The sequence below is a fragment of the Vulpes vulpes genome, chromosome 16, assembly GCF_048418805.1.
Source record: "Vulpes vulpes isolate BD-2025 chromosome 16, VulVul3, whole genome shotgun sequence".
Taxonomy (NCBI): domain Eukaryota; kingdom Metazoa; phylum Chordata; class Mammalia; order Carnivora; family Canidae; genus Vulpes; species Vulpes vulpes.
The window spans coordinates 54,040,167-54,066,311 of NC_132795.1; the positions used below are offsets into that span (position 1 = coordinate 54,040,167).

The window sequence follows — 26,145 nt, forward strand, 5'->3', positions numbered from 1 at the left end:
GGAGCCAGCAGGCTGACCAAGATCAAGGGCAGGTGTGGGCTCGGGGCATTAACTCCCAGGGCCCAGAGGGTCCTGCTAGGTGTGGGCTGTTGGCTTTCGAGAGCCAAGCCTGCACTAATGAGTGGGGCCTGGAGAATTTAAGGGCCCTTCCAGCTGGAACAAAGGCTCATGGGAGGAGGATGTGGGGCCAGAAGTGGGTGTAAGGGGAAGAAGTAAAGTGGCTGTCCTCGGCCCACCCTCCTTCCCCACCACCCTGACCTTGCCGGGAGCAAAGTCTTTCAGGCCCTGGATGGTCAACTTGTCCACGGGATGAATCTTATTGTAGTCAGCTGGGTCAGCGAAGGTGAGGGGCAGCAAGCCCTGCTTCTTCAAGTTGGTTTCTGGAAGGCAGAGGGCACACGGAGTCCACAGAGGGCAGGGCCAGTCCCTCCCTTCTCCACGCAGGAACCTCACCAGCCTAGAGCGCTTCCTTTTCTAAGCCCAGGTAGGGCTCTAGGAGAGGCTCCCTGGCCCTGCACCTGGAGACAACTGAGCGGAGCCATCAGGACCGGGTTGGCTACACTCCCGACAACGGGGTGCCTTCAGCCTAGAGCCCTCCGCAGGCCTGCTGGTTTGGGTCTCTGTTGGCTTTCTGGACATTCATGATCAGAAAAATCCTCTGACCACGTGCCCTGGATTTCAACTGCTTGGGTATGCGTTAGGAAGCCAGTTCCCATCTTGGGAAGCTGTGGGCCTCGGACCCAATGCTACTCAGGAGGGGCAGAGACTGGTGGAAAGCAGGCGTGTGGGCTCCAGGCCGGAGTCCGCCACCAGCAGGCTGCGTGCCTGGGCTGCTGGTGAGGGGAAGCGGAGGTGGTGGGACCTGGGTTCCACCTTACCGTGGATCCTGGCAAAGCTCTTGGTGATGATGGCCCGGCCCCCGAGGTGGCGCGGCTCTAGCGCAGCATGCTCCCGGCTCGAGCCCTCACCATAGTTCTCATCTCCGATCACCACCCACCGGATGCCGTGTTTCTGTCAGGCAAGTGGGGAGGGTATGAGGAAGAGGACACGGAGCCCCTGCCTGCCTTCCCTGGGGCTTCGGGGGCATCACAGGTCACCTGCTGCCCCAGGGCTGGTGAAATCAGAGGTGATCAGATTCAGTCCCTGTCTGCAAGGGGCGTGGGGAGGTGTGGCCTACCCGCCCCAGTGCTCAGGACAAAGGCAGGCTCTGGAGGAAGGCCCAGTGGGGGAGCAGAGCACAGGGCAGGGGTAGATAGTGAGGGGGACACAGGACTGCCCCCCCCCCCCCCCCCCCCCGTGGCACCAGGGCATCCTCCAACTGCAGAGCTATTGGTGTGGGCTCCTGGGTAGGGAGCACCCCTTCCCTGCACCTGCACCCCGGCCCCACCGATGGGACCCACCTTATAGTAGCGGGCAGTGTCAGGGACAGGACCAAACTCCTGGGTGACAGCATTGCGCACGGAGTTGGCCTTGCCATTTTCGATGTTGATGGCACCGATGAGCAGGTTATTGGAGATGTTGTCCAGATGCCCACGGAACTTGAGCCAGGGACCGGCGGCTGAGATGTGGTCAGTGGTACACTTCCCTTTGACCTTGGGTGGTGAGGTGAGAGGACGGGGGTCAGGGCATGGCGTGGGGGAGATGATGGAAGAAGCCCTCTAGAGGCTCTGGACACAGTCGCAGCCCTGGCGCGGCCACACTGACCACAAGGCTCAGGCAGGATTGTCCCCCTGCCCCTCAAGAGGCCCTGGGCCGCTCAGTGAGGAGTTGTCCAGGACAGGTTGCTCCCAGGTGGCAGAGGCTGCACGGGCAGGACTGCGGCACCCCTGCAGACCGAGGCCCCCAGGCAGTGATGCTGAGGCTGGAAGGCCTGCTAGAGACCTCGTGCTGGACACAAGCCCGAAGATGTGTCCCGGTCCTGGCTGGTGACCGGGTTTATCCTATGGGCTTAGTGCTGCCTGTCACCACCAGGAGACTCTGTAAACAGCATAACTTCATGTCTGACATGGGTCTCAGACCCCTGGCCACACCACAAAGGCTGTGTCTGCCTGGCTCCCAAACACAGGCCAGACCAACTGGTGCCCTACTGTGGGAACAGAGGACCCAGGGGCTTCCGGAGCCTGTGTGGCCAAGCCAGAGGCGTGGAGACCTGCCGTGCTGGGTCATGTGTGCCCTGCCTGCCCTGCTTGTGCTGCGTCCTCTGCCCGTGGCCGCTGGAGGTGGTCCTGAGCAGCTGCAGCCGCTGGCTGAGAGCCCCGGACACAGCTGGCCAGATCCAGCTCAGACTGGCACAGGGCGGAGGAGGAGGGGACGCTGGGCCGGGGACGCCCGGGCACCTCTGGCCCTTCCTGCTGAGGGCAGGGCCCAGAGGCTGGGGCTGTCCCCACTGCCCCGCCCCCCCGTCGCTGACCTTGATGAGGATTTGCAGGTCCTCCAGGTCTTTGCCATCCCACTTGTCAAAAGGCTCCAGGAGCTGCAGGCGTTGGCTGGTGGGGCTCACGTCTACTCGCTGCCCGCTGCTGTCCTTGGGAGGGTGCTGGTAGGTATCCTGCCCGGGGTCAAACTCCTGCAGGAGGAGATGGGGACATGCTGGGTGCCGAGCCCGCAGCCCCCACACAGACAGGCTCTTGTAGAAGGAGGACCACACACATCCCCCCCACCCCCACCCAGCTGCCCCATTCTCACCACCAGTGCCATCCTGCCTGCCCAGGAGGGACAGGAGAGTCTTAGCCACAGGGCAACCCGTGGGGCCCGAGACACCCAGGCCGAGGCAGGCCCACAGCAGCCAATAGCACAGGGTGGCAGCGCCTGCTCACCGCTCGGGGAAGCTCATCTGCATCCGGAGCCTCCAGCTTGAATTTCTTGCCATCCTTGCCTGTCAGGAAGTCAGTCTCTGGGTTGAACTTGAGGGTGCCCGCGATGGCCAGGGCTGTGACAATCTGGAACGGAGGCGGCCCGCTGCTGGTCAGCACCAGACACCACTCCCACCCCCCACCCTAGCGGGACCCCAAGTCTCCCCACAGAGCCCAAAGCTGCAAGAAGGTCTCTGGGGGTGCAGGCCACTGGGCTGGACCTCAGTGCCCTCCTGAGGGCAGTCTCCTCCCCTCACGGGCATGTGCTGGGGCCCCGGCACACAAACGCTGCTGTGACAAAAATGTTCCTAAAACAGGCAGCTGAAGACGTGGAAGGTGCCACCTCTTCACTCATCTTTGGCGAACCAAGGAATTTCTGGAGCACTCGCTTAAAGTCAGGAACAGGGCGTCTGGCTAGCTCAGCAGTAGAGTGTGTAACTCTACCTTGGGGTTGTCACTTCGAGCCCTGCATTTGTGTAGAGATTACTTTAAAATGTTTTAAAGGAAGAATAAAAAGACTGCCCTGCGCTGACAATGGTCTAAGTGCCGGAGCACGTAGCTCAGTCATCGTTCCTAAGAGGCTGCCTTCCTGACCTAGACCATGCAAAGCACTTCCTCTACTTGCTCTAGTCCTTTTTAAAAAAAATGTTTTTTTAGGTTTATTTATTTGAGGGAGAGAACAAAATGAGTGCATGCAGAGGAAGAAACAGACTCCTCACTGAGCAGGGAGCCTGACGCGAGGCCTGACCCCAGGACCCCGAGATCATGACCCAGGTTGAAGGCAGATGCTACAGAGCTCCCCTCATGTAATCCTGCCAGGATCCGGGGGCACAGAGGAGGGGGACTTGGCCAAGCCCACAGGACTGGGTAGAGCCAGGGTTGCCATTTGTCCTAGGCAGTGATTTCAAGCTCCTGCTCGTGACCATAACTGCTGGGCCGGGAGGGGCCAGGCAGGGAGCACCGAGGAGGGGACGCTTGAGGCCTGTGGCTCTCTGTTTGCACCCCGACGACCCCTTGCTCTGCGATGCCAACACTCCCTCAGCAGCCCTGTGGGGTCAGATGCCCTGCCCCAGCCTCCGTTCCCCCTCGCAGCACCCTGACCAGCCAGGGGCAGGGCCCCAGAGGCAGCCCCAGGCCACCGCCGGGCTGGGTAGTCTCACCTCTGGGGACGTAACGAAGGCGTGGGTCTCAGGGTTCGCATCATTGCGGCCTGTGAAATTCCTGTTGTAGGAGGTGACGATTGTGTTCTTCTCCCCCTTCTTGGTGTCCTTTCTGCCAGGTCAGAGGAGACAGGGTTAAGCATGTCTGTCCTTGTCACCAGGCCCTTCCTGCCTGGCTCGGGGTGGGGCGGCGGGGGATTGGAAAGAGCCTGAAGTGGCTGCCACCTCCCAGGCCTCACGCAGGAGGGAGCCCGGGAGGTCCCAGAGCTTTGCCTGGACCACACGTAAAGAAGGTAGAGCCGAGACCAGGGCCCGAGTTTCCTGACTTGGGGCTACTGCCTCCATTTAGGGGGCTCATTAGAGCCCCTGGCTGCATGTGACTCAGCCAGGTGGGCGCTCAGGCTGCGGGGCTCTTCCTCTTCCAGGCCTTCCTAGAGAAGTCTAGTGGGCAGCAGGCTAGAGGCCTGGGTGGGCTAAGTCTCTTCCCTCCACCCCACGAACGCTTCCCCTCAATGTCTGGGGCTCTGTGCCTATCAAAGGTGTGCCTCTCACCTGTCCCACTGGCCAATGCAGGGGCCACAGGCATTGGCCAGGACGACACCACCCACTTCCCTTAGGACCTGTGCCTGCGGAGAGAAGACGGGCAGGTCAGTGGCAGGCTGGCGTCTGACAGGACAGGGTCGGTCAGGAGCCTGAGTGGTGACGAGCTGTCCTGGATCCCTGGGGCTGCTGTGGGGTACCCGGCTGATAAGGCTGTGGCTTGTCCTGCCCGAAGCCACGTTGCTCAGCAGTGGGAGGGGGAACCGGGGGCAGGGCGTGTGGGAACTCACGTAGCCATCCCGCTCGATGGTGGCCCGGATCTGCTCAGAGCCCGGTGTGATGGTGAACTGGGACTTGCACTTCAGTCCATGAGCCAGCGCCTGTTTGGCCACGGCTGCCGAGCGCCCCATGTCCTCGTAACTGGAGTTGGTGCAGCTGCCGATCAGACCTGGTGCATTGTGGGTGGTGGGGCCAGGGGTCAGAAGCAGAGGTCTCCACCTGACCTCAACTATCCAGACCTGATCAAGAGTTCACCAGCTGTGCCAGGCCTGGGGCTGTTCTTAACGGAGACCCGCTGGAAGTGATCCAACCGTCTAACAATACAGGACAGGCTGTTCCGTGGCCTAGCCATTCAAGGGAAGACGGTGTGGCCAGTGAAACGACACGGACATGGAGTCAGAGGGCTCCCTCTAGAACACTAACAGTCACCACGGCTGGATCAGGGCCGTGAGGACATAGTAAGTCCCTTCTTTCATACTTCTGAGTATTCTCAGTTTTGACTGCTTTATAATTGGGGGGAACAAAGACTTATTTTTTAAAAGCCTATGACAGTTATTTAAAAAGTCGACTGGATGACATCATATTGTTTACAGAACCTCATAGAAGACAGTCTCATCAGTTCAGCCATTTACTTCAAATTAAACCACCAATATTTTTTTAAATTTACTTTAACTGCTAAGGGTGAACACATTACATGGCACTTGTTTTATGCCAGACACTCAGCAGAAAATTCTTTGCACGTGTTAACTCGCCACCCTTCCCAACAGTTACAGGTAAATATGACCTCACCCTCATCTTCCAGACAAGGAACCATGGCACAGGTAGGTGAATTAACTTGCTCAGGGTCACCCAGCTACGCGGTACCAGAGCCAGATTCAAACAGAGGCCACCTGGCTTCATGGTCCGTGTTCTAGTCACACTGTACTGTGACAAGAGCAGGTGCCAATCAGGTCATATCGACACGCCAGTGTGTCTGTACATGTAAAGCATGTAAATGGAAATCAGGGAGCGGCACTGGGATGATGAAATGTTTGTAAAACAAAAATATACACACGTCTGTATGCACAGACACGCAGGAAGAGTACACCTGTGGCAGCTCCTAGAGCTGGCTTCTGGTTGAGGGTTCAGATTAGGAGTTCTTAAAATTGTTTTGTTTGTGAATATTCTCTACGATAAGCACGTATTTTTTTTTTTTTTTACCAAGAAAAGATAATTTTTTAAAAAACCCATATAGAAGATATAAACAATTTCAGAAAATGCCCCAGAGTGAGCTGAGCACAGGCAGGCCCCCTGGCCCTGCGGCTTGTTAAATCGACAGGGTGGAAGGTACTCACCCACTCGGATGTCCAGAGGCCATCCCTCCTTCTCTGCCACGGTGCCTACTTCTGCCACAGGGTGAGCCAGGTCAGGGGTGAAGGGCCCGTTAATGTGAGGCTTCAGCTGAAGAAATAGAAAGGGGAAAGAACAAATCATCGAGCGTGGAAACCTGAGACTACTTCAGACGCTGCCTGGCTCCTACTCACCCAGGTCCAGGACCCGGGAGGCAGAGTTCTAGCTCAAACCCAGGAAACACCTGAGCACTGGGTTCTGTATGTGCACCAGCTCTGGGTCCCTGCGAAGCTCGTATTATCTCCATCGTGCAGATGATGGAGATGGCGTGCCTTGCTCAAGGTCACGGGGTAGGAGATGGCAAAGGCACAGAATGAATGAAGGATGTCAGTGTCACAAATCTACTGTCTCCTACACTGAGATGCTCTGTAATCTCATGAGAAAAACGGACTTAAAGCCAGGTGCTTTCTCTGTCATGACACTTACCACTAAATGCAAAACATTTAGCAAAGCGCTTGCACACAGCTCTCGATACATGTGCCCAATTATTACTACGCATTCAAGTCCCATGGCCGCCTGAGATTTTATACACGAGAAAGTGAGGCCACAGAGGTTGAGTAACTTGTTCAAGGTCATAGGCTCAAGTGGCAGGGTCGGGAATTAGGATGTGAACTCATGAAGACTGGCTTCTGGGCCTAAACCTTCAATTGTCTACTTGGCTGCTTCTAGTCCTCCAGCCAGCCTGTCTTTCCTCTGGCCTTCCAGATGCTCACTCTGCTCTGTAGGTCTCAGGGTGCCAAACCCTGCGCAGGCCTGGGAACCCTGGGCCTTGACCTCTGAACTGTGACAACAAAGCAAATTCCAGGGCAAAATCTTGGCTTCTGCTAAGGCTGAAGTAGAGGCAAACGGAGCCAGTTTCTGAATCACCAGCCGCCTCTCCTGCTGCCTCCCCCATCCGGCTGCAGTCTGATTTGGGCAGCAGTTTGCAGGGGCACTGGGGAACCAAAGGCCCACATACCCTGCTGGGTGTGCAGGCAGGGCCCAATAGGAGATCCCAGATGGGGCCTCAGCGCTGCACCACAGAAATTCCCAGGACCCCACTGCCTCCCTTACCTCATTGAGGTTAATTTCAATCAGTTGGTCATAATGGCAGCCAGGGTCAGGTACCAGGTGATCCTTATATTCATCAGCTAGTTTGGCAATTTCTGAAACCAATGAGAGAGGGAGATTGAAGTATGGGGGACAGAAACTGGTTGCAAGACCAAATGACCCACCTACCCATCCATTTAAGCCAGTTCCCTGGCACCTGTTAAACTGGGCCATGGGCACTGAGCAAACAAAGCAACAATAAAAACAGCACAGGACAGTCCCTGCCCTCAAGGAGCACACAATCTAATGAAGGAGCTATGATGAGCTGGAAGTAACAATATGATACAAGAGAGACACAGGAACACGTGGTCATGGTCATAGAAGCAACAAGAGAGGTTCAAAGTCAGGGAAGGCTTCCTGGAGATGAGAAGCACTGAATTTTGAAGAAGGTACTTAAGAAGGTACTTGATAACGTAAGAGAAGGACCGGACTGCCAGGTAGGACTCCATGTGCTCAGCGCTCGGAAGCAACCAGACAACCTCCCGCCTTGACCCCTGGCTTCTGGTTCCACCAACGACCTTTGTTCACTTCCCTTCGGAGGCTCCAATGATCCCTCCCACAGGCCTTATTTCTTCCTCTGAGCTTCAAAGAAGCTAAGCTAGAATCTCAGGGAAATTGTGGGGTAGGCTGGGAAAGTGGTTCTGGTTCCAAATGTTTTCCTCCTACTGGGCAGGAATCATGAACAGAAGCATGTCCGTGTCATTTCCGGAGCTTCCTGTAGGGGGCAGCCTGGGCTTGCTATCCTTTCGAGTGGAACTAAATTCCAATCCCGAGGCAGGGGTATCTCAAGCTTAAATGTCAGCCAGGCCCTTCGAGAAGCTGTTGCAGCCACAGACACCCTACTCAGAAACAAGAATGCACACACAACCTCTCATACCCCTTTGGGGGCTTCTCAGGGCCTCAGAAGCCAGTCTGGAAACAAAAGATTAAAGACCCCTGCCCTGAAGGGAAAGCTTTAGCTCCAGGGTCTCCATGCAACACGACTGTTCTGCTCTCCAACCCTGGCCCTGCCGGCTCACCCTCCCGGCCAGTCTTGCTCAGGTACTTCTTCATCCTGTGGTTGTAGGGGAACACGGAAGTGGTGGCCCCGATTTCCGCACCCATGTTGCAGATTGTTGCCATGCCTGTAGAGAAACCAAGCCGGTGAGACGGGTGGAGCTGCTGGGCATGGGTCCAACCCCCCCACCCCGGATGCCTATACATCTTCACCCCAGGGAGCTGGTGTCATTCCTTCACTCTGTCACATGGCCATCTAGTGGCAGCCGGCAAACTTGTCCCTCGAGGCTCAGGGTTAAAACCAGGGCCAGTGACAGGAGAACACAAGGTTCAGCCCCTCCCAGCCAGGTTCAGTCCTGGCCTGGCTGTCCTGCCCGGCAGACCAGATGGTCACCACATACTGAAGGGTGGCCTGGCCAGGCTGCCCAGCTGTTACTGTGGCCATCTGCAGGTGAGTGAACTGGCTCAAAGGTCCAAGGTCCATGCCATAAAGCAAATGCAGGTGCTGGCTTTCAGGTCTAAGTCCACCCGCCTGGTGTCCAGGCCTGCCCTCCTTTCAGCCACACCACGGTGCTATGGGGAAATGTTTCTGGGTCTCAGGTTTTCCAGCAGTAAACTGGAAGGACGTCGACTGTCTGGACCACAGAACCCCACACAGAAGTGGTGAGGCTTTCAGACGTCCTGATTGTACTGGGATATACTAGTCTCATAGGGTTGCTGAGACATGGGACTAGGATTATTATCAATTTCCAAATGGCAGTAAGGAAAAATAAATAAATAAATAAATAAATAAATAAACAAACAAACAAACAAACAAACAAACAAATGGCAGTAAGGGCTGCCCGTAAGACTGAGCCCCCATCTCTGGAGGGGTACAAGGGCCAGCTGAACAGGAGCCCTGTGGGGCTGCTGTGGAGCTGAGGCAGCCACCTGTGGAAGTCTACGGCTTGTTCCAAGTCTCCCTGCACTCCTGAGGGCGAGGCACTGAAGCCAGGTCACCCGGAGTGATGAGTAGAAGGGACTGGCTCCTACTTGGTCTTGGAGCCTACTAGGTAGTAAGTCTAATTCAAGGGGAGATGAGTGAGGTTCCAGGAAGATGTGGAAATGGGGCTGCTTTGTGAATGAAGCCCTGGCTCTTGACTCCCCATTCCCACCGCCACCTCTGTCCTCTCTGGGATTCCCTTTCTGGATCACCCAAGGGAGCCCAGTGCTAGGGCAGCTGAAGTTGGCACAGCGCCTAACTCTGCATGGCCACAGAGAAGGTACCTGCCCTCCCAGAGGAGGCCACCATATCTTCCTCTGTTGAATGAGGGACCTGAGACTAGATAATCTCCCCCCTCCCTCTAGGTCCCCACTGGATGGATTCTCAGGGGAAGGCCATTCACTGCTTCCATGGCTCAACTACTGGCCCCATCAAGCCAACACAGGCCGAGGGCCATGACACGCGGCCGCCCTCCTCACCGGTGCAGGAGATGGAGTCGACACCAGGCCCATGGTACTCCACGATGGCACCTGTGCCACCTTTCACTGTGAGGATGCCTGCCACCTTTAGGATCACGTCTTTGGGGGACGTCCAGCCGGAGAGCGAGCCTGTCAGCTTCACACCAATCACCTGAACAGGTGGAATAAGACAGCAATTATAGGTGCCGCGGGCCATGCCCCAGCCAGGAGGCCAAAGGGTCTGGATGCTGGGATTCCCATCCCTGCCTGTCTTCAAAGAGACCTGAGTCTGAAATATTCCCTCATCCCTCGGGGTCTCACAGGCTCCTATGCCTCCCCACCGACCACCTCTCTGCAGCCACCCCTGAAACAGCCCTTCCCTACTTCTTCACCTTGGGGCACTTCAGCTCCCAGGGAATCCCGGCCATGACGTCCACTGCATCAGCACCTCCGACTCCAATGCAGATGCCCCCGAGGCCACCACCATTGGGGGTGTGGGAATCAGTGCCAATCAAAAGAACCCCAGGGTATGCATAGTTTTCCAGAATGATCTGAAAAAGAACCCAAGATCTTCAGCCTAAAAGCCCTTGTCAGAGAATGAAGATAGGGACCAAAGGGGGTCAGCAAAACTCCTCCCTGGACCATTCCCAGGCACCCCTCTAGGCCAGGGCCTCGAAAGTGTGGCAGGAGGAGACAAAGCCCAGGCTTCTGACCGGCCCCAACAGTCCCAGACTGTCTGAGGTGGGCTTGTAGGTGCCTCCAGGGTCCCGGCGTCTATGTGTGCGGCGGGTACTAAGAACCACCTGCACCACCTTGACTGAGTCATGGTGAGAACTAGACAAGCAGGGATATGGGAACATGTCCTGTGACAAGTGTGGCTGCCAACAGGTGCTCCTGACGATGCTCCCCACCCCATGTGGCCAACTGCCTAGGGCATGGGACATGCCTAACTGGGCTTCTCAAGGGGCATGGTTCCTTCAGGACCTGGATCCAGGGTCCACAAGGAAGCACTGGGGACCTGACAGGAGCACAAGCCATGAGCTCTTCTGTTGCTGAACTGAAAGGAAGTGCAGGCAATGCTTCCCCAAGCCCAGAGGCCTGGAAGTGGCTCTGAGAACTGAAGGGACTTACTCACGTGGATGGTACCTTGCCTCCTCCTCCCCTTTCCTGTTTCATGGTGGCTCCTTCATTGAGGGCCTCCTTCCCAGCTCGGGAAGGTGCTGGAAGTGAGCATTTCCCCAAAACACTGGATTCCAGAGGTACAGCTACCTCAGTGCAGCCCTGCCCCTCCTTCAGGTGCCCAAGGCTGCAGGATGTTTACCAGAAAAGCCCTGGCCAAGAGGCCCTGGGTCTGAGCCCCAGCCCCACTGCCTGCTAGCAGGTGGGGACCTCCAGCAAGCCACTTCACCTTCCAGGCCTGCTTCTTCATTGACAGAAGTAGCCAGTGCTGCTCACAGTGATAATTCAATGAGATCATGTGTATTATGCTATAAAAGTGTCTGGGAGAGGCAGTATTTCTATTTATTTTGTAGCACACGCTCAGATGTTGGGAAGGGCAAAGAAGGTCAGAGACGTGAAAGGCTCCATGATGGTGGGGGCCTGACTAAATGGTGGGCAGGCTCCATGGAATGTTACAGAAACCCCAGGCCCCAGTCCTGGGCTACACGTCTCCCAGCAGATGCAGCAAGGTGCAAGGGGTCTTGCCCCTCAGGAGTGTAGCGAGTTAGGAGGGCTGGTTCCTTCCACAGGAGGAAGCTGGGGAAGGAGGCTGGGAGAAAAGGCTAGCAGAGAGGAAATCCTGGACAGACAACGGTTAAGACGGGACACTGCTCAACTGTCTCATTTCTCTGGCCTCCTTGCCCCAGCCACAAACAAAAATGTAAAGCTAGTTAATGTAAGGCTCCTCACAGTTCTAAAGTCTGATCCATGAAGACCAAACACACAAAATTCAGTGTGGTCTACACAGTGTAGACCACGAATATGGTTCATGTCCAAAAGGAAGGGGTTAGTGCAGACCCGAGGACCGCAAGTGTCACAATGACGCTGGCTATGGCAGTGACCTCTGCGGTCAGCTGAGTGTGGACGGGGAGGGGAGGAGAAGTTCACACAACACATATACAGGGACAACTTATTCTGTACCTTCCTGGTCCCAGGCCCAGAGCTAGAGAGGAACAAACCAAGTGTGGTCTCTGTCCCCAGTGCACATGGTCTGCTGAAGCACTGGCACATACTGGGGTCATAATGTGAAGGGGTCCCCAGAGGATCACACACGGGGGCTTTAATATGGGCAAGAGGGAGGGCCGGGGGGCTTTACGGAGGTAATCAAAGGGCAGAAGTGTGGAGGAGGAAGGATATGCCAGGCCTGAGCGAAAGGGGTTAAGGTTTGGTTTGGACGTGGTGGGTGAAAGCTGCTGACGGTCTGAGATCAAGGAGGAGAGAAAAAGCTGTGAGATCACATGCTTCATGAGAATTTTCTTCTTAAAGGAAAAAATAGGGGTGCCTGGATGGCTCAGTCAGCTATGTGTCTGTCTTGGGCTCAGGTCATGATCTCAGGATCCTGGGATCGAGCCCCGCATTGGGCTCCACACTGTGTGAAGTCTGCTTGAGACTCTTCTTCCGCCCCCTCACCCCCACCCCATGCTTCTCTCTCTGTCTCTAAGATAAATAAATAAGACCTTTTAATACTAAAATTAAAAATTAAAAAAATAACAAAAAATTTAAAATAATAAATAAAATAAAGAACAAAATATATCAGGCTGTACACTTAGCTGGTGGCCAGGGGCAGCTGTGAGCTGCCATCACTCACAGCCCTAAACTGTGGCCCAGGAGTTTCCAAAAAGGCCTTGTAATGGGGTAGAAAGGGGGACATTGGGATTGGGGTGCCCTTCACGATCAAAGTCCAAAGTTGGATCTACCTGACCGCCTAGCCCTGCTGCTGAGAGGCTTTCTACACCCTGCTGATGGATGTGCCCTGCCGTTCTCAGGCAGTCCCTTCCTGGCAAGGGCAACAGCTTGAAAGGGCAGAGCAGTGATCCGTGGGCTCTGGTTTCGGAGCGGGGCAGTGCTGGAGTCCATGCAGGGTCAGATTACAGCCTGACTCAGCTGTCTTGAAGGAGGCCCGGGATGGAGATGGGGAGGAGGGTCACCTTGTAAAGGTGCAAAGAGGCAGGTCTTACACAGGGCGGATGGCAAATGAACCAGTGCACACTCCACAAATCAGCCACCTTGGATGAAAACTAAGCACCTGTCTCCCTAGAAACACATGTACGTACAGAGACAAAATTGCCCATCAAAAGAAAATCCAGCCTTTGGAAGCCCCGGGAGAAAGTATGACCTAAGGTCCCTCCATCCTACAGAATAAGGGCCAGAAGGGGCCAAGAAGACCCCGAGGGGCACTCCGCTCCGAGGGAAAGTTCCCTGGTATGATAGGAGGCACGCCAGCAGCGCACGGTGCAGAGCATTGGCTCTGGAGCCAGATTCCTGGCTGCAGATCCTGCCTCCACGGTCAGCCAGTTGTCCACAGGCAAGTGCATTAACTTCTTTGTGATAAAACCACCTACCTCACAGAGTTGTGGCGAACAAGAGTAAGTTATTATCTGTCGAGTGTCCGGCACACAGAATGTGTCCATCAACTGTTAGCTATCCATGTAATATGAACACTCGTGGAAAAAAGACAAAAAATAATATAAGCCCCCTCCACCCTCCTGAGCCTCTGGCCTTCTGCTCCTGCAGGCCAGGACATGCTCTCTGGTTCCCTAAGGGCCCTTCCCCCAGAAAGGCAAGCCAAACCCTGCTTTACCTGGTGAATGATTCCAGAGCCGGGCCTCCAGAAGCCCACACCATACTTGGCACCTGCGGTTGCCAGGAAATTATACACTTCCTGGTTTATGTCCTATTGAGATAAATCAATAACCAGAGCATTAGTAATACAGTTTGCATCTGGGATGACCCTTGCTCAGCCCACCCCTAGGACTCTGAAATGCTGGGGCTGTGAAGACAGGTACTCTCCTGGAGGCCTTCTACAAATAATTCTAAAAGGGCTTGGACATTGGCCCAGTCTCAGCTGGCTGGCCTAGAGAGAAAGGCAAAGGAGCAGAGACAGAGCCTCAGTTCTGGGACACCTGGCCAGGGAATGGGTCTGGAACAAGTCCCTTCCCTACCCTGATCAGTTTCCTTATTTGTAGAAGGAACTCGGCTACATCATCTCTGGCACTCAAGTCCTCAGCCAAGGCCAGCAGCGAAGGGCACACCACCACAGGACCGTCTTGACTGGGGCATGGTGTTGGGGGAAGGGGTCAAAGGGAAGCAGTGACACCAAGTGGGCACTCCAGTCCGACTGTAGCTCATGTAGGGTGCTATCTTTCCGCCCAAGTTTCAGATGCCTCAAGTGAGGCAATGTCAGTCACCCGGGCTGACATTTATTGAATGCCCACTGCACTAAGCATCCTCACAACCCGTCCCACGAAAGAGGAAAGGTATTGTCATCAAGGCCATTTTGCAGATGCAAAAACAGAGGCTCAAAGGTGAAATAACTTGCTAGAGATCCCAGAATTAAATCCCAGGGTTTGAAACCAGGCCTTGCAGCCATATAACTTGAGAGCTACATTCTAATATAAAACAGCTACTTCTCTTATAATGAAGAGGACAGCTCAGAACACCAGTGGCTGGACGCTTGAGGTGGTCAACGCTTGGTAAAACGTTTGATGGGCCTCAAATGAAAGACTGTCAAATGGACCATGCTCTAAAATGCAGATTTCCCTGACTCCAGAGACAAAAGGAATGGGACCAGGGCAGACTGCACAGGGTCCCAAAGGAAGAAGCAGGCAGTGAGACCTGCTGGCCTCTGGGCACGGGAGATCCACACTCCAAGGCAGAGGGACTCACTGTCAGCTTCCTGGGCCCTCAATAAAACACCCTCAAGACCACGCTGCCTCCTTCATTTAAATCCCAGACCAACCATGGGTCCTTCTGAAGCCCACATGGTTCCCCCAGGCAAAAAAATAGTACATAAAAAACTTGGGCCCCCAGAGCAGTCTCTCTCCAATTAATAACTAATAAGACTGCCTTTTCATTCAAATCAGTCACTTATAACATTGACACCAAGGGCAGGAGGCAGTGGTTTTGTGTCTGGGTGTGTGTTCTCATGTCTGTACAAGTGGTGGTGGTGGTGGAGGGGGACAGAACAGAGTGCCAGAGTCTTAGCCTGAACTCAGCCTAGAGCCTTCTCTGGCTGTGTGACTCTGGACAGGTCACTCTGCCTCTATGGTTCCCAACCACAGGGACTCTACAAATATATGTAAATCTGACCATAACCCTCCTCTGCTTGAACCCTTCAGGACTCCTAGGATGATGCCCATGGCCCTCAGGGCCTGCCTGTGCCTGTCCTTGCCCCCCTCATCCCACACTCCCTGCCACAGGCCCCCTTTCAACTCCACAAATGCATCAAATTGCTTCCTGCCTTGGGGTCTTTATATACACTGTTCTGTCTAGAATATTATTCCTCTAGTTAATACCAGCTTATCTGTCCCAGTTTCAGCTTACAGGTCTCATCAAGAATCTGTCCCTTCTCCCCAGAGCCTAAATTAGGCTTCTTTCTTATATTTATCACAGAGTCCTACGTCTTCCCTTCATAAGATATATACGAACTGGCAATTGTCTGTTTGTGGGATGGTTTAGTGTCTGTCTCCTTACTAGGTTCTAAGATGCATGAAGGTAGGGCCCCCCTGCCTTGTTCACACTGAATCCCCAGCATCTAGCACAGTGTCTAGCATGTAACTAGTGTTCAACAACACTGAAATCTTATGATTCTGTGAATCTCATCTCCAGAAGTAGATTCTGAATCCATAAAGTAAAGGGAGAGCCAGACCCTGAAAGTGGTGGCCCCACAGCAGGCAGTCATTCCCAGGGGTGGAGAGGACCCTGCTCCTGGCCATGCCCAGCTCCCAGCACCACAGGAGCCCCTGTAACATGACCACTCCCACTGCTGCTAACATAGAAACCTCTGGCCAACAGGCTGGGGCTCTTTCAGCTGAACAGAAAAAGAGCTACTGGCAACCAGGACAGAGAGCGCTAGGCCAGGGTGGGAAGAGAGGGCTCGAGTGGGAAAGCTGTGTTTCCCATGGGTCTGAGAGGCTCTGCGAGCTCTGCTGACCCTGGGAGCTGGAGCACTTTCAATTGCAGCCCTGCCAGCATTCAGCTCCTGCCAACGGCCCCCTGACAGGGGTGCCCACTTCCACTGCAGGGAATGGAAAGGGTGGAGGTCCAGAGCTGGCAGGGATCTGCTATGGTCAAGAGCAGGCACACACAAAGGTACCACAAGCAGAGCCTGGGGGAAGAAGTAGGAATTTTATTTCATAAGGCAGGCTGGGAGGAATTCAAGGGAAAGAACGACTCATTGTGACATACAGGCCTTTCTAGCTCATTAAGCAAACCCCCAAAAGAAAGGCCCCAGAGGAGGCCAATCAGTAAGAGAGAGCACTCAAGACAGGGCGCTGGCCCTAATCACGTCCCTATGCCACTGTGGGACCGCCTGCTCAGGGCCTCGGCCACCTCCCCAGCTGGGTCCTCGGGGCTTGGCCAAGAGCATGAGTGTGTGCACACGTGATGCTGGCAGAAGGGGAAATCTAAGCTACCCCCTCCAGAGCAGCCGCCAATATGTATCAGAACCAGACATCTGCACCATTTCTTCTAACAGAACAGAAAAATGACCATAAAAACTGCCTTTCATGTGGTAAGATTAAGGATGATGGGTAGGGGTTGTTTGTTTGTTTGTTTTTTGTTTTTTTTTTTAGGCTTTCTCTGTATTTTCTAACATCTTCACCATAATCAAATGGTATTTTCTGAGTTAGGAAAGAACAACAATGTTCAAAACAAGACTAAACCAAAGAGCCTATAAGAACTAAGAGGTGATGCCCTAGCTCAAGAACCCTGCTTCTCATCCCATGTCACCTCCACTGCCGCCCGATGCCACCCTCAGCTCACCTTGGCCCGGCGCAGGTCTTTCTCACCCCCGAGCTGGGCCTCGATCAGATGGTCACAGTGGATGGTGGACGGCACAGCCACCTTAGGCAGCCCACTGCTGATGAACTGAAGCATGGCCATCTGGGCCGTGGCGTCCTGCATGGCCACGCGGTCCGGCCGCAGCCGCAGGTACGTCTTGCCCCGCTCGATATCCTGTTTGGCTGGGTCATCCAGGTGTCCATATACAATCTTCTCTGAGAGAGTCAGAGGCCGATTCAATCTGGGGGAAGAGGGAGAAGTGCTGGCTGTACAATCCCCTGCCTGCCCACAGCCACTCCCTCTGTCCCACTGTAACCCTGACAGCGGGCAGGGACAGGGGACCCTGCATTCCATGAGGGTGGGCACAAATCAGTCTTGCTCACTACAATCTTCCCAGCACACAGCACTCACTAGGTGCTCTAAAATTACCTGAAAAATAAGTGACAACATCACAAGAGGTGAGCGGGGTGGTTGTTTTTTTTTTATAAAGGCCATCTGTTTTTCCAGCGTGCTGATCGCTATTATCTGAGGGATACCTATTACATGTATATCTCACTATTTAATCCTCCTTGCTATTTAAACAAATAAGCAAGAGGGAAGGGAGGCTCAGCAGAGTGGTGTTAATAGCTCAAGCTCACAGCGAGTCTTGCTTTGGATCCTCGAATTCTCTCTGTCCACGGCCCCCTGCCCTGTGCCCTCAGCCTCAGTGAGACGCAGAGGATCCCTCCAGCATGCCTCTTGCCCAGCGTGCCCCACCTGCCACCCACAACCCTCTGCTGCTTACACTGTTGTGCTAAAGCCTTTCCCATTAGCCCCATTTGCTCTCACCCTGTTCAGATAGGCATGGCTGTCAGCTCCAAGAATAGAAACCCAGTCATCTCCTTGAGCCCCTCTTTCTGACCCCCTCTCCCTGCAGGTCCCACCCTTTCCTTCCTCATCACGGCCAAAGGGGCAGTCTAAACCCGGCTCCTGGGGAGGTACAGCCCCTACCAGGCCTTAGGTGGCCTCCCACCAGCCACCTCCCAGGCGATACAGGTCAACTCTCAACTACCCACCTCGAGGCTCCCTATGGTCACCACAGCAGCCCTGGCTGGACCTCACACTCTGCCTCCCCAACCTGAGGCCTCCTGGGAAAGGGTGCAGCTCACTCACACCCAACAAGCCAGCAAAGAAAAAAAAGTATCAAACTAAGGAGTCAGAGGTGCTGGGTTTAGACCTGACCCTATTACTAAACCCAGTGTGTAACCAGACAACCCACTGCTCGCTCTTCTCGGGGAGCTCCCCACCCCATCTCTGAAGTCCAGCACTTGGAGTGTAATGAGAGACAGCTGGCCCTTATATGGCACTTGTTTTTAAACAGCTTTACTGAGGTGCCATTGGCATGCCATAAACCACATATTTAAAGTATACAATCCGCCAGGCTTGATGTATGTATACTTCTGTGAACTTACCACTGCAATCAAGATAATGAACGCATCCATCAGCCCCAAAAGTTTTCCTGTGCCCTTCTGTCATCCCTCTCTCCTGCCCCCATCCCTGGAGCAACCAGTGCTCTGCCTTCTGTCACTACAGATTCATCTGCTCACAACATGTCCTTTTAGCTCAGCTCGGCTCTAAGAGCTCTACTGTAGGCGAGTCACCGTCTCCTCATGACACAGATGAGGAGACTGAAGCATAGGGAGCTGAAGGAACCCGCCCCGGGTCATACGCTAGTGAGAGGCAGAGCCAGGACGCAAGGAGCCAGCCACGCAGTGTGGCTTGGCTGGCCATGTCTTTCCACTGCCGTCCCTCTAACACCTGGAAACCAGAACAGGGCCCAGGCTCTGGGATGTGTCCGACAACTCTCATTCTTAGTGCCGTCACCACTAGGACTCTGCTGGAAAAGCAGAGAAGCTTCCTTCCAATAGCTTGGTTCTAGTCCTCATTCCCAGTTACCTAATCCCGAGAGCAAGAGTTGCCTAAGGAGCTGGCTCTGGGCAACAGCAGAGCAACCAGCCATTCTGAAAATCTCTACAGTTCTGCTGTCATGAGAACCTTAAATAAAAATAGCACTGGCCTGAGGTACAGCCTGCCCCCTTTTGTGGCAGCATCTCTAATGCCGGCGTATGGGCAGTGACTCACTGCCCAGAGCACAGCCCCTCTTTCTGGCCCCCAAGGGAGACAAAAAATAGCACATGGGCCTTAAAACCAAAGACCCTGACAGCAAATGCCTGAAGTTGTACAAAAAAGCCCGACGATGACAAAAGTCTAAGGCCGGGTTCATTGCCACATTTCCTTAAGGATCAACTAGGGATAGCAAAATGGGTCTCCCATGTCCATCTGTCCCTGTACTTTACTGGGTGACAGAGACTCAGTTTCCCAAGAACAGAACAGGGGCCCCTTCTGTCACGAACACAGGGTAGAGGAAGAGTCCCTCTGGAAGTCCACTGGCTTTTTTTTTTTTTTTTTTTAAGATTTTATTTACTTGAGGGACGCCTCGGTGGCTCAGTGGTTGAGCATTTGCCTTTGGCTCAGGGCATGATCCCAGAGTCCAGGATCGAGTCCTGCACTGGGCTCCCTGCATGGAGCCTGCTTCTCCAGTCTCTGCCTCTCTCTCTGCCTCTCTGTGTCTCTCATGAATAAATAAATAAAATCTTTTTTAAAAAAGAAAGATTTTATTTATTTGAGAGAGAGACAAAACAAGTGATGGGGAGGGTCAGAGGGAGAGAGAAGCGGTCTCCCCACCGAGCCACACAGGCGCCTCTATCCCCTGGCATTCTGAAACATTCTTACATTTTCATCCACTAATCTTTGTTTTGAACAGTCTCACTTCTAACAGGCTCCCAGGGTGGTGGTGCTGCTGACTCACAGACCACACTTTGAGGAGTAAGGCCTACACCAACTGAATCAGAATTGGGGCCCAGGTGCTGGTAGTTTTAAAAGTTTCCGAGGTGGGGCACCTGGCTGGCTCAATTGGTGGAGCATGTGACTCTTGATCTCTGGGTTGTGAGCACCCCATGCTGGGTGGAGAGATTAGTTTAAAATAAAATCTTTTAGGGGCGCCTGGGTGGCTCAGTCCATAACGTATCTGACCCTCGGTTTCGGCTCAGGCCATGATCTCAGGGTCTTGAGATCCAATCACAGGTCAGGCTCCCAGCTCAGGGTGGAATCTGCTTGAGATTTTTCCCTCTTGGCTCCTCCCCCCACTCTCTCTCTTGCTCTCTCTCTCTAAAAATAAACTTTAAAAAAAATCTTAAATATTTTAAAAATAGATGAATAAATGCTTCCAAGGTGATTCTAATGTGCAGCCTAGACAAAACCCACAAGAATGCTAGAATAACCACTGGGGAGGAATGGAGCCAGACAGACCTGGCTTGAGTTTAGGTCCAACCACTCAACAGAAAGGTGAGGGATCCCTGGGTGGCGCAGCGGTTTAGCGCCTGCTTTTGGCCCAGGGCGCGATCCTGGAGACCCAGGATCGAATCCCACGTTGGGCTCCCGATGCATGGAGCCTGCTAATCTCTCTGCCTATGTCTCTGCCTCTCTCTCTCTCTGTGTGACTATCATAAATTAAAAAAAAAAAAAAATCAATCGATAGATGACCTCAGACCGGGTATTTCCCTAATCTGACACCCGATTTCCTTATCTGCAAAAGAGGGAGGCAGACATAATAACAACCTCTAGGGATTATTGAGAAGAAAAGAAATGCATGTGAAGTACCTAGAACAAACTGGACACTCCGGCAGCTACTACTCTTACAGCCCTCCTTGATGAACATTACTCAGTTCTTACTATAAATAGGCGATGTCAGGCTGGAGGCTGCTGGAGATACAGATTATGATAGTCCCTCCCCTCAAAACCCAAGTGAGGATACCAGTAAACCAAGTGGCAGGGGAGAGGGAGTATGGGGTGGTGACTAGAGCATTGGACAAGAGCAGGGAGCTAAGGTCCCACCACTTGCCCACTGTGTAGCCTTGAACAAGCTGCTTCTCCACCTGAGCCTCGGCTTCAAATGGGCATACTCATGTTTATTCTCTCTCACTCCCAGGGTCACAGTCACCTGGTGGGCAAGCACCCAGTCCTCTCTATAGTTGTTCAAGAGCCGGGGGCAGTGCTGCTTGCTATGTGCTACCAGCCCCCACACGTCATCCTCCTGTAGCATCGTATCCATCCTCCTGTAGCATCGTAGCCTAGGACCTGGCACACACGAGAGCAATGCAAAAACAGCTGCCATTTTACTAAACGAGGAAAGGGAGACCCGGAAAAAAGAAGATATTCTCAAGATCCCACCTGAGCTCTCTTCCGGGTCTGAAGCCTGAGCTCTCTCCTCTAGGCCAACACACTGAAGAGGAAATACAGACAGTTCTCTAGCCTTTGGGCCTGGTGGATCCCAGGGGGCTGGCTTAGGGCCAGTAGTCTGTGCTGGAAAGTGCTGGAAAGGGCTGTTGGGAGGACCAAGTCACAGCACCAAAGAGTGTCTGAGACCTTTCCTATTGCCCAAATCACCAGGCTACTTGACAAGAGATTCTTTCTTAGCAGAGAAGGCCAAGGCCCATCACCAATCTACAATGTCTTTCCTCGGCAGGGAACTTCGTACCCTAAAGGCCGTGATCCTACTGCCATCAACAGTCTTCCTTTATCAAGCACCTCCCGTGCTGACTGAAAAGGGCAGGAAGCAGAAGCAGCACCCTGTGGCAGTCCCTACAGTGCCCCCCGCCCCTCAGCCTTACCGTTTGCGAACAATGTCAATGTTCTTCTCTAGCAGGTCATAGCGGATGTATTCGTGAGGCTCAAAGTGGCTCATGGCCACCTTGGCCCGTTGGCACAAAACTGAGGCCACATGGTACTGCCGCACACCCAGGGCTTTCTGCAAGAAGAAAGACAACAGTTACTGTCAACAGAGTATTTAGGGTGGTCCCCCCTGGAAGACAGGTCAGTGTGATGGAAAAAAAATGAGGAAGTACGGCGGCCCCGGTGGCGCAGCGGCTTAGTGCTGCCTGCAGCCTGAAGTGTGATCCTGGAGACCCGGGATCGAGTCCCATGTCTGGCTCCCTGCGTGAAGCCTGCTTCTCATCTTGCCTGTCTCTGCCTCTCTTTCTCTCTCATGAATAAATAAAATCTTAAAAAAAAAAATGAGGAAGTATCAAGAACTCCCGGGTGACTGCAGCTTCTGTGTCCTCTTCTAAGGCAGGGGATGATCCAGTAGCCACAGCAACGGACCCCGTGGCAGGAGGAAGTGCAAGGGATTTGCAGTCAGAATTGCTGGAATCAAAGTCAAGTTCTATCAACTTAGAAAAATCCTCCATCATCTCAGCCCCAGAGGAGATGGGCAGTGGGCTACCACCGGGCCCCAGTGATTACACCGGGTTATCGGGATGGTTAAATGTCAACATATGGGATAGTCTTCACGAGGCTGTAAAGCACCAACCAAATCCTAGCTGTCATTCTATCTATGCAATACGTTCCTTGAGGGTTAGAATCAAGCCTTCTGGGATCCCTGGGTGGCGCAGCGGTTTGGCGCCTGCCTTTGGCCCAGAGCACGATCCTGGAGACCTGGGATCGAGTCCCACGTTGGGCTCCCGGTGCATGGAGCCTGCTTCTCCCTCTGCCTATGTTTCTGCCTCTCTCTCTCTCTCTCTATCATAAATAAATAAAAATAAAAAAAAAAAAGAATCAAGCCTTCTTTGTCTTACTCATTTCTGTATCTGGACTCCTGGGACATAGCAGACTTAATAAATAATTACTGAATGAATGGAAAAATGAGGAAAACCCTGTGCATGAGCTCTGATATCTCCCCCGTGCCTTTCTAAAAAGATTTTATTTATCTATTCATGAGAGAGAGAGAGGCAGAGGCACAGGCAGAGGGAAGAAGCAGACTCCCCACAGGGAGCCCAATCCCAGGGCTCTGGGATCACGCTCTGAGCTGAAGGCAGACACTCAACTGTTGAGCCACCCAGGCGTCTCTAAAGGTGACCCCCTTTAATGTGCAGCAGACGGACTTAACTTCTAATGACTAGAATGGGACATAAGTGAGGCTTTGTGACCTCCAAGACTAGTCATAAAGGTTAAAGACAGTCGCTGTGTTAAGACATTAAGGCAGTGCTGGGAGAGGTCCACTCAGATAGACTCTGAGGCTTTTTTGCCAATAACGAGCACCACCTTGCATGTGGGTACTCTAGCCCAAGGCCAAGCCTTCAGGTAACCACAGTTCTGATCAACACTTGGATTACGATTTCTTGAGTGACCCCACGCTAGAACCATCCAGCCAAGCCGCTCCCAAATTCCTGGTCCACAGAAACTGTGAGAGAGAAATGTTTATTGTTTTAAGCCTTTAAATGTGGGGGCAATTTGCTTTGCAGTAATAGGTAATTGATTGTCAGAATGGGGTCTGTGTTAGTTGATCTTAAACTGTGACAACTTTCACAGGGTACACTGTGATCAGGGAAGATTTCAGGAACCTCCAAAAATGAGAGGGGAAGGAATGGCTGCTTCCCTTCTAGCTGACGGTCCTGGTCTAGAGAATCATCCTGACAGGTAAGGAAAGAGGCAAAGCTCAAGCCACTATCCCAGGCCCCTTTCTCTATGTCACCGGAACATTTAAATCCAAACTTAGCCAAGCCCGGCATCTGAACCAGTACAGGTACACAGCTGCCATTCCCTTTTCGGGTCACTCATTAGTGAGAACCGACCCCATTAGGAAACGGGGCCCCAACCATCATCCACCTGACCACCACAGCAGGAGGGTCCTCCCCAGTGCAGACTGTAGACCCCTTACCCTTTCCCAGGGGAATCCTCACTATCTGCCTCTCAGGGTAGGTGTGAAGAACCCACCAATAGCGCATCAAAGGACTTTCAACAGCCTGTACACAGGCAGGACATGGTATACAGCAGGTATACAGCAGGCGGCGGGGAAAGCACAGGGCCACTGACTATCAAGTCATCTTGGTCAATTTACCCTAAGCACTTGTTTCCTCAGAGCTGTTGTGGGGATTAGCAGAGGTTACATAAAGTACTGGCACAGTTTCTATTATTACCCCCGTAAGAGAAACCACACAAGCTGTTCTGCAACTTGCTCTTCTCATTTATCAACACACCTTAGACGCCTTTCCAATGTCCATATACAGATCAGATCTACCTTTCTTTTTGTAAATTAACTATCCTAAGCTTAAGTTTCCTTAGAAATAAAAATAAAGGGGCTGGGTGGCTCAGTCGCTTAAGCACCCGACTCAATTTCAGCTCAGGTCATGATCTCAGGGTCGTGGGACTGGGCCCTGCCCCAAAGCTCCAGGTTCAGGGAGGAGTGTTTGTCCCTCTCTCTGCTCCTCTCACCCCTGCACCTCCCCCTCCCACTCGCGTGCTCTCTCTTGCAAATAAAATAATCTTATAAAAAGAGAAGATTCTCCCGCTGTCCCTCCCCCTCCTCACATAATTAGTTATAAAAAAATATAACACTACCCAGTGTTTGGCCCAGGAGGCAAAACAATTAACTGTAATCATAATCATACAGTGTAGAGAAAAGGTAAAGTCCCAAATTCCCTACAGCAAGGTAACACTTATGCAATCCATGGACACACTGATATCTAAAAAATAGGTTCAGAGTGCCTGGCTGGCTCAGTTGGTAAAACAAGCAACTCTTGAGCTCTGAGTGGTGAGTTCAAGCCCTATGCTGGGCATGGAGCCTACTTAAAATAAAAAATAAGTAAAAAGCTTTAACCAATAGATATATAGTTTAAGAAACAATGCCCACTGGGGGGAAAAAGACAAAATAATATGTTCGCATATAGACTACAACTTATGGATATGAGAAAATTATTTATTAATGCCCAGTGATGCCAGCACTATGCTAAGCACTTTGCGAGCATTATATCATCACATCCTCACCACCATCCAGTGAAGTGTCTCTAATCTTAATTAGCCCAGTTTCCAAGTGAGGAAATCGAGGCTTGCAACAAGTGACTAAGGCCACAGCTAGCAAGTGGGACTAGAATCCAGCCTGACTGACCCAATTACCTGCTGTTGCCCTGGGCATGTTACATAACTCCCCAAGCCTTCCCTCCAAAATGGAGATGAACTCCACTGTTAGTAACAAATAAAATCATTGCGTGCTCAACCCTTGATCACCATGTGTCCTGCTTTCCAAACATCTGTGCACAACAGCCAGCACTGGCCAGGACTTCCTGCCATGATGGATGTGTTCTAGATCTGTACAACCAATACACTGGCCACTAGCCACATGTGGCTGCAAAGCAACTTGGCGGGTGGTGAGTGCAGCTGAGGAGTTTTCAATGTTATTCAATTTTAATAAACTTGAAATGAAACTGCCACATGGGATGGCTCAGGTTTATACACTAATAGGGAAGGAAAGCGTAGTTAGGAAGCCCGAACAACTCGTACGTTCATTAGAGCCCTTCTTCTATAAAGGTGCCTTTATGCTTTTAAGTTCAGAGCACCACCCACACACCTCCCACGCCAAGAGTTCATCATCCCACACAACCATACAACCCACTCCTGCATAATTTCAGAATATTCTCCTGCACGCTTGGCCAAACTCAGCTTCCTTGCACAGTCTGCTTTCCAGCTGGGGTCCACCCTCAGGGACCCAGCCTCTCTTCCTCAGGACAACGACTCCCAGACATTGTCTGCAACGCAGACAAACTCCTGCGTCTGTTAAAAATACATCATCCTACACGCTACCCACATCAATGACTCAGTCTCCAGGGTGGGGTCCCTCACTTACTTGAAGTCAGCTGTGCCCTGTCATCTTCTCTAAAATCTCCTCTTGGCCAAAGGTGGCCCAGAGTTATTTTCAACTGTCCCCATACATGGCAGTTTTCCCAATTCCACAATAGCCCGACCATGCCCTGTGCCGAGGACAAAGGGTCTTCACTTCCTTTAAAGCTGCTACCAGCCTATGACAGCCCACCTCACTGTGGACCCCCATCATTCCTTCCAGATATTCTAACACCTGAATAGCCATCTTTCTCAACTGACTACTCTCAAGCCATGCTATACTTGTAGGCTCGGTTTTTTGTACAAAACTCTACTTTAATCTTGATTTAATTTCATCATTGGTTTCTGTCTGCCTCCTGCCCCTGTAGTCCACAGGAGTCCTGGTCAGTCACCCCATGTTCTGACAGACTGGCCCTCCCAGTGTGTGTCAGCCACAAATACAATTCCCAGGCTATTCATCCAAGTCTAACCACCAATGTGACCCATTCCAGGTCAGGCTCCCCAGGGCAGATACTTGGTCAGGTCAACAGTGGTCTATTTAGCAACACTCCCAAGGTCTAGGTCTTCTATCCACTTCAGCAGCCCCCTAACTGTATCTTCTTTCAAGTAGGCTCCATGCCCAACATAGGGCTTGAACTCTTGACCTGAGATCAAAAGTTACACGTTCTATGGATTGAGCCAGCCAGGTGTCC

The 26,145-nt window shown here is 52.8% G+C and overlaps 1 protein-coding gene across 2 annotated transcripts in view; it reads right to left on the bottom strand.

Annotated features, from left to right (window-relative positions):
• The window catches only part of ACO2 (aconitase 2), a 53,156-nt gene that overhangs the window by 617 nt on the left and 26,394 nt on the right, over positions 1 to 26,145 (bottom strand). For both annotated transcript variants that reach the window (XM_026017424.2, XM_072741213.1), the window contains exons 2-17: positions 21,454 to 21,590; positions 16,727 to 16,985; positions 13,545 to 13,637; positions 10,138 to 10,296; positions 9,767 to 9,917; positions 8,329 to 8,433; positions 7,274 to 7,365; positions 6,166 to 6,271; positions 4,843 to 5,000; positions 4,565 to 4,638; positions 4,013 to 4,124; positions 2,817 to 2,939; positions 2,411 to 2,566; positions 1,401 to 1,592; positions 879 to 1,011; positions 259 to 380 (exon numbers count right to left, since the gene is read on the bottom strand). In XM_026017424.2, the coding sequence (XP_025873209.1) occupies positions 259 to 380; positions 879 to 1,011; positions 1,401 to 1,592; positions 2,411 to 2,566; positions 2,817 to 2,939; positions 4,013 to 4,124; positions 4,565 to 4,638; positions 4,843 to 5,000; positions 6,166 to 6,271; positions 7,274 to 7,365; positions 8,329 to 8,433; positions 9,767 to 9,917; positions 10,138 to 10,296; positions 13,545 to 13,637; positions 16,727 to 16,985; positions 21,454 to 21,590 (2,172 nt within the window). The remainder of the gene's footprint in view (positions 1 to 258; positions 381 to 878; positions 1,012 to 1,400; positions 1,593 to 2,410; positions 2,567 to 2,816; positions 2,940 to 4,012; positions 4,125 to 4,564; positions 4,639 to 4,842; positions 5,001 to 6,165; positions 6,272 to 7,273; positions 7,366 to 8,328; positions 8,434 to 9,766; positions 9,918 to 10,137; positions 10,297 to 13,544; positions 13,638 to 16,726; positions 16,986 to 21,453; positions 21,591 to 26,145) is intronic.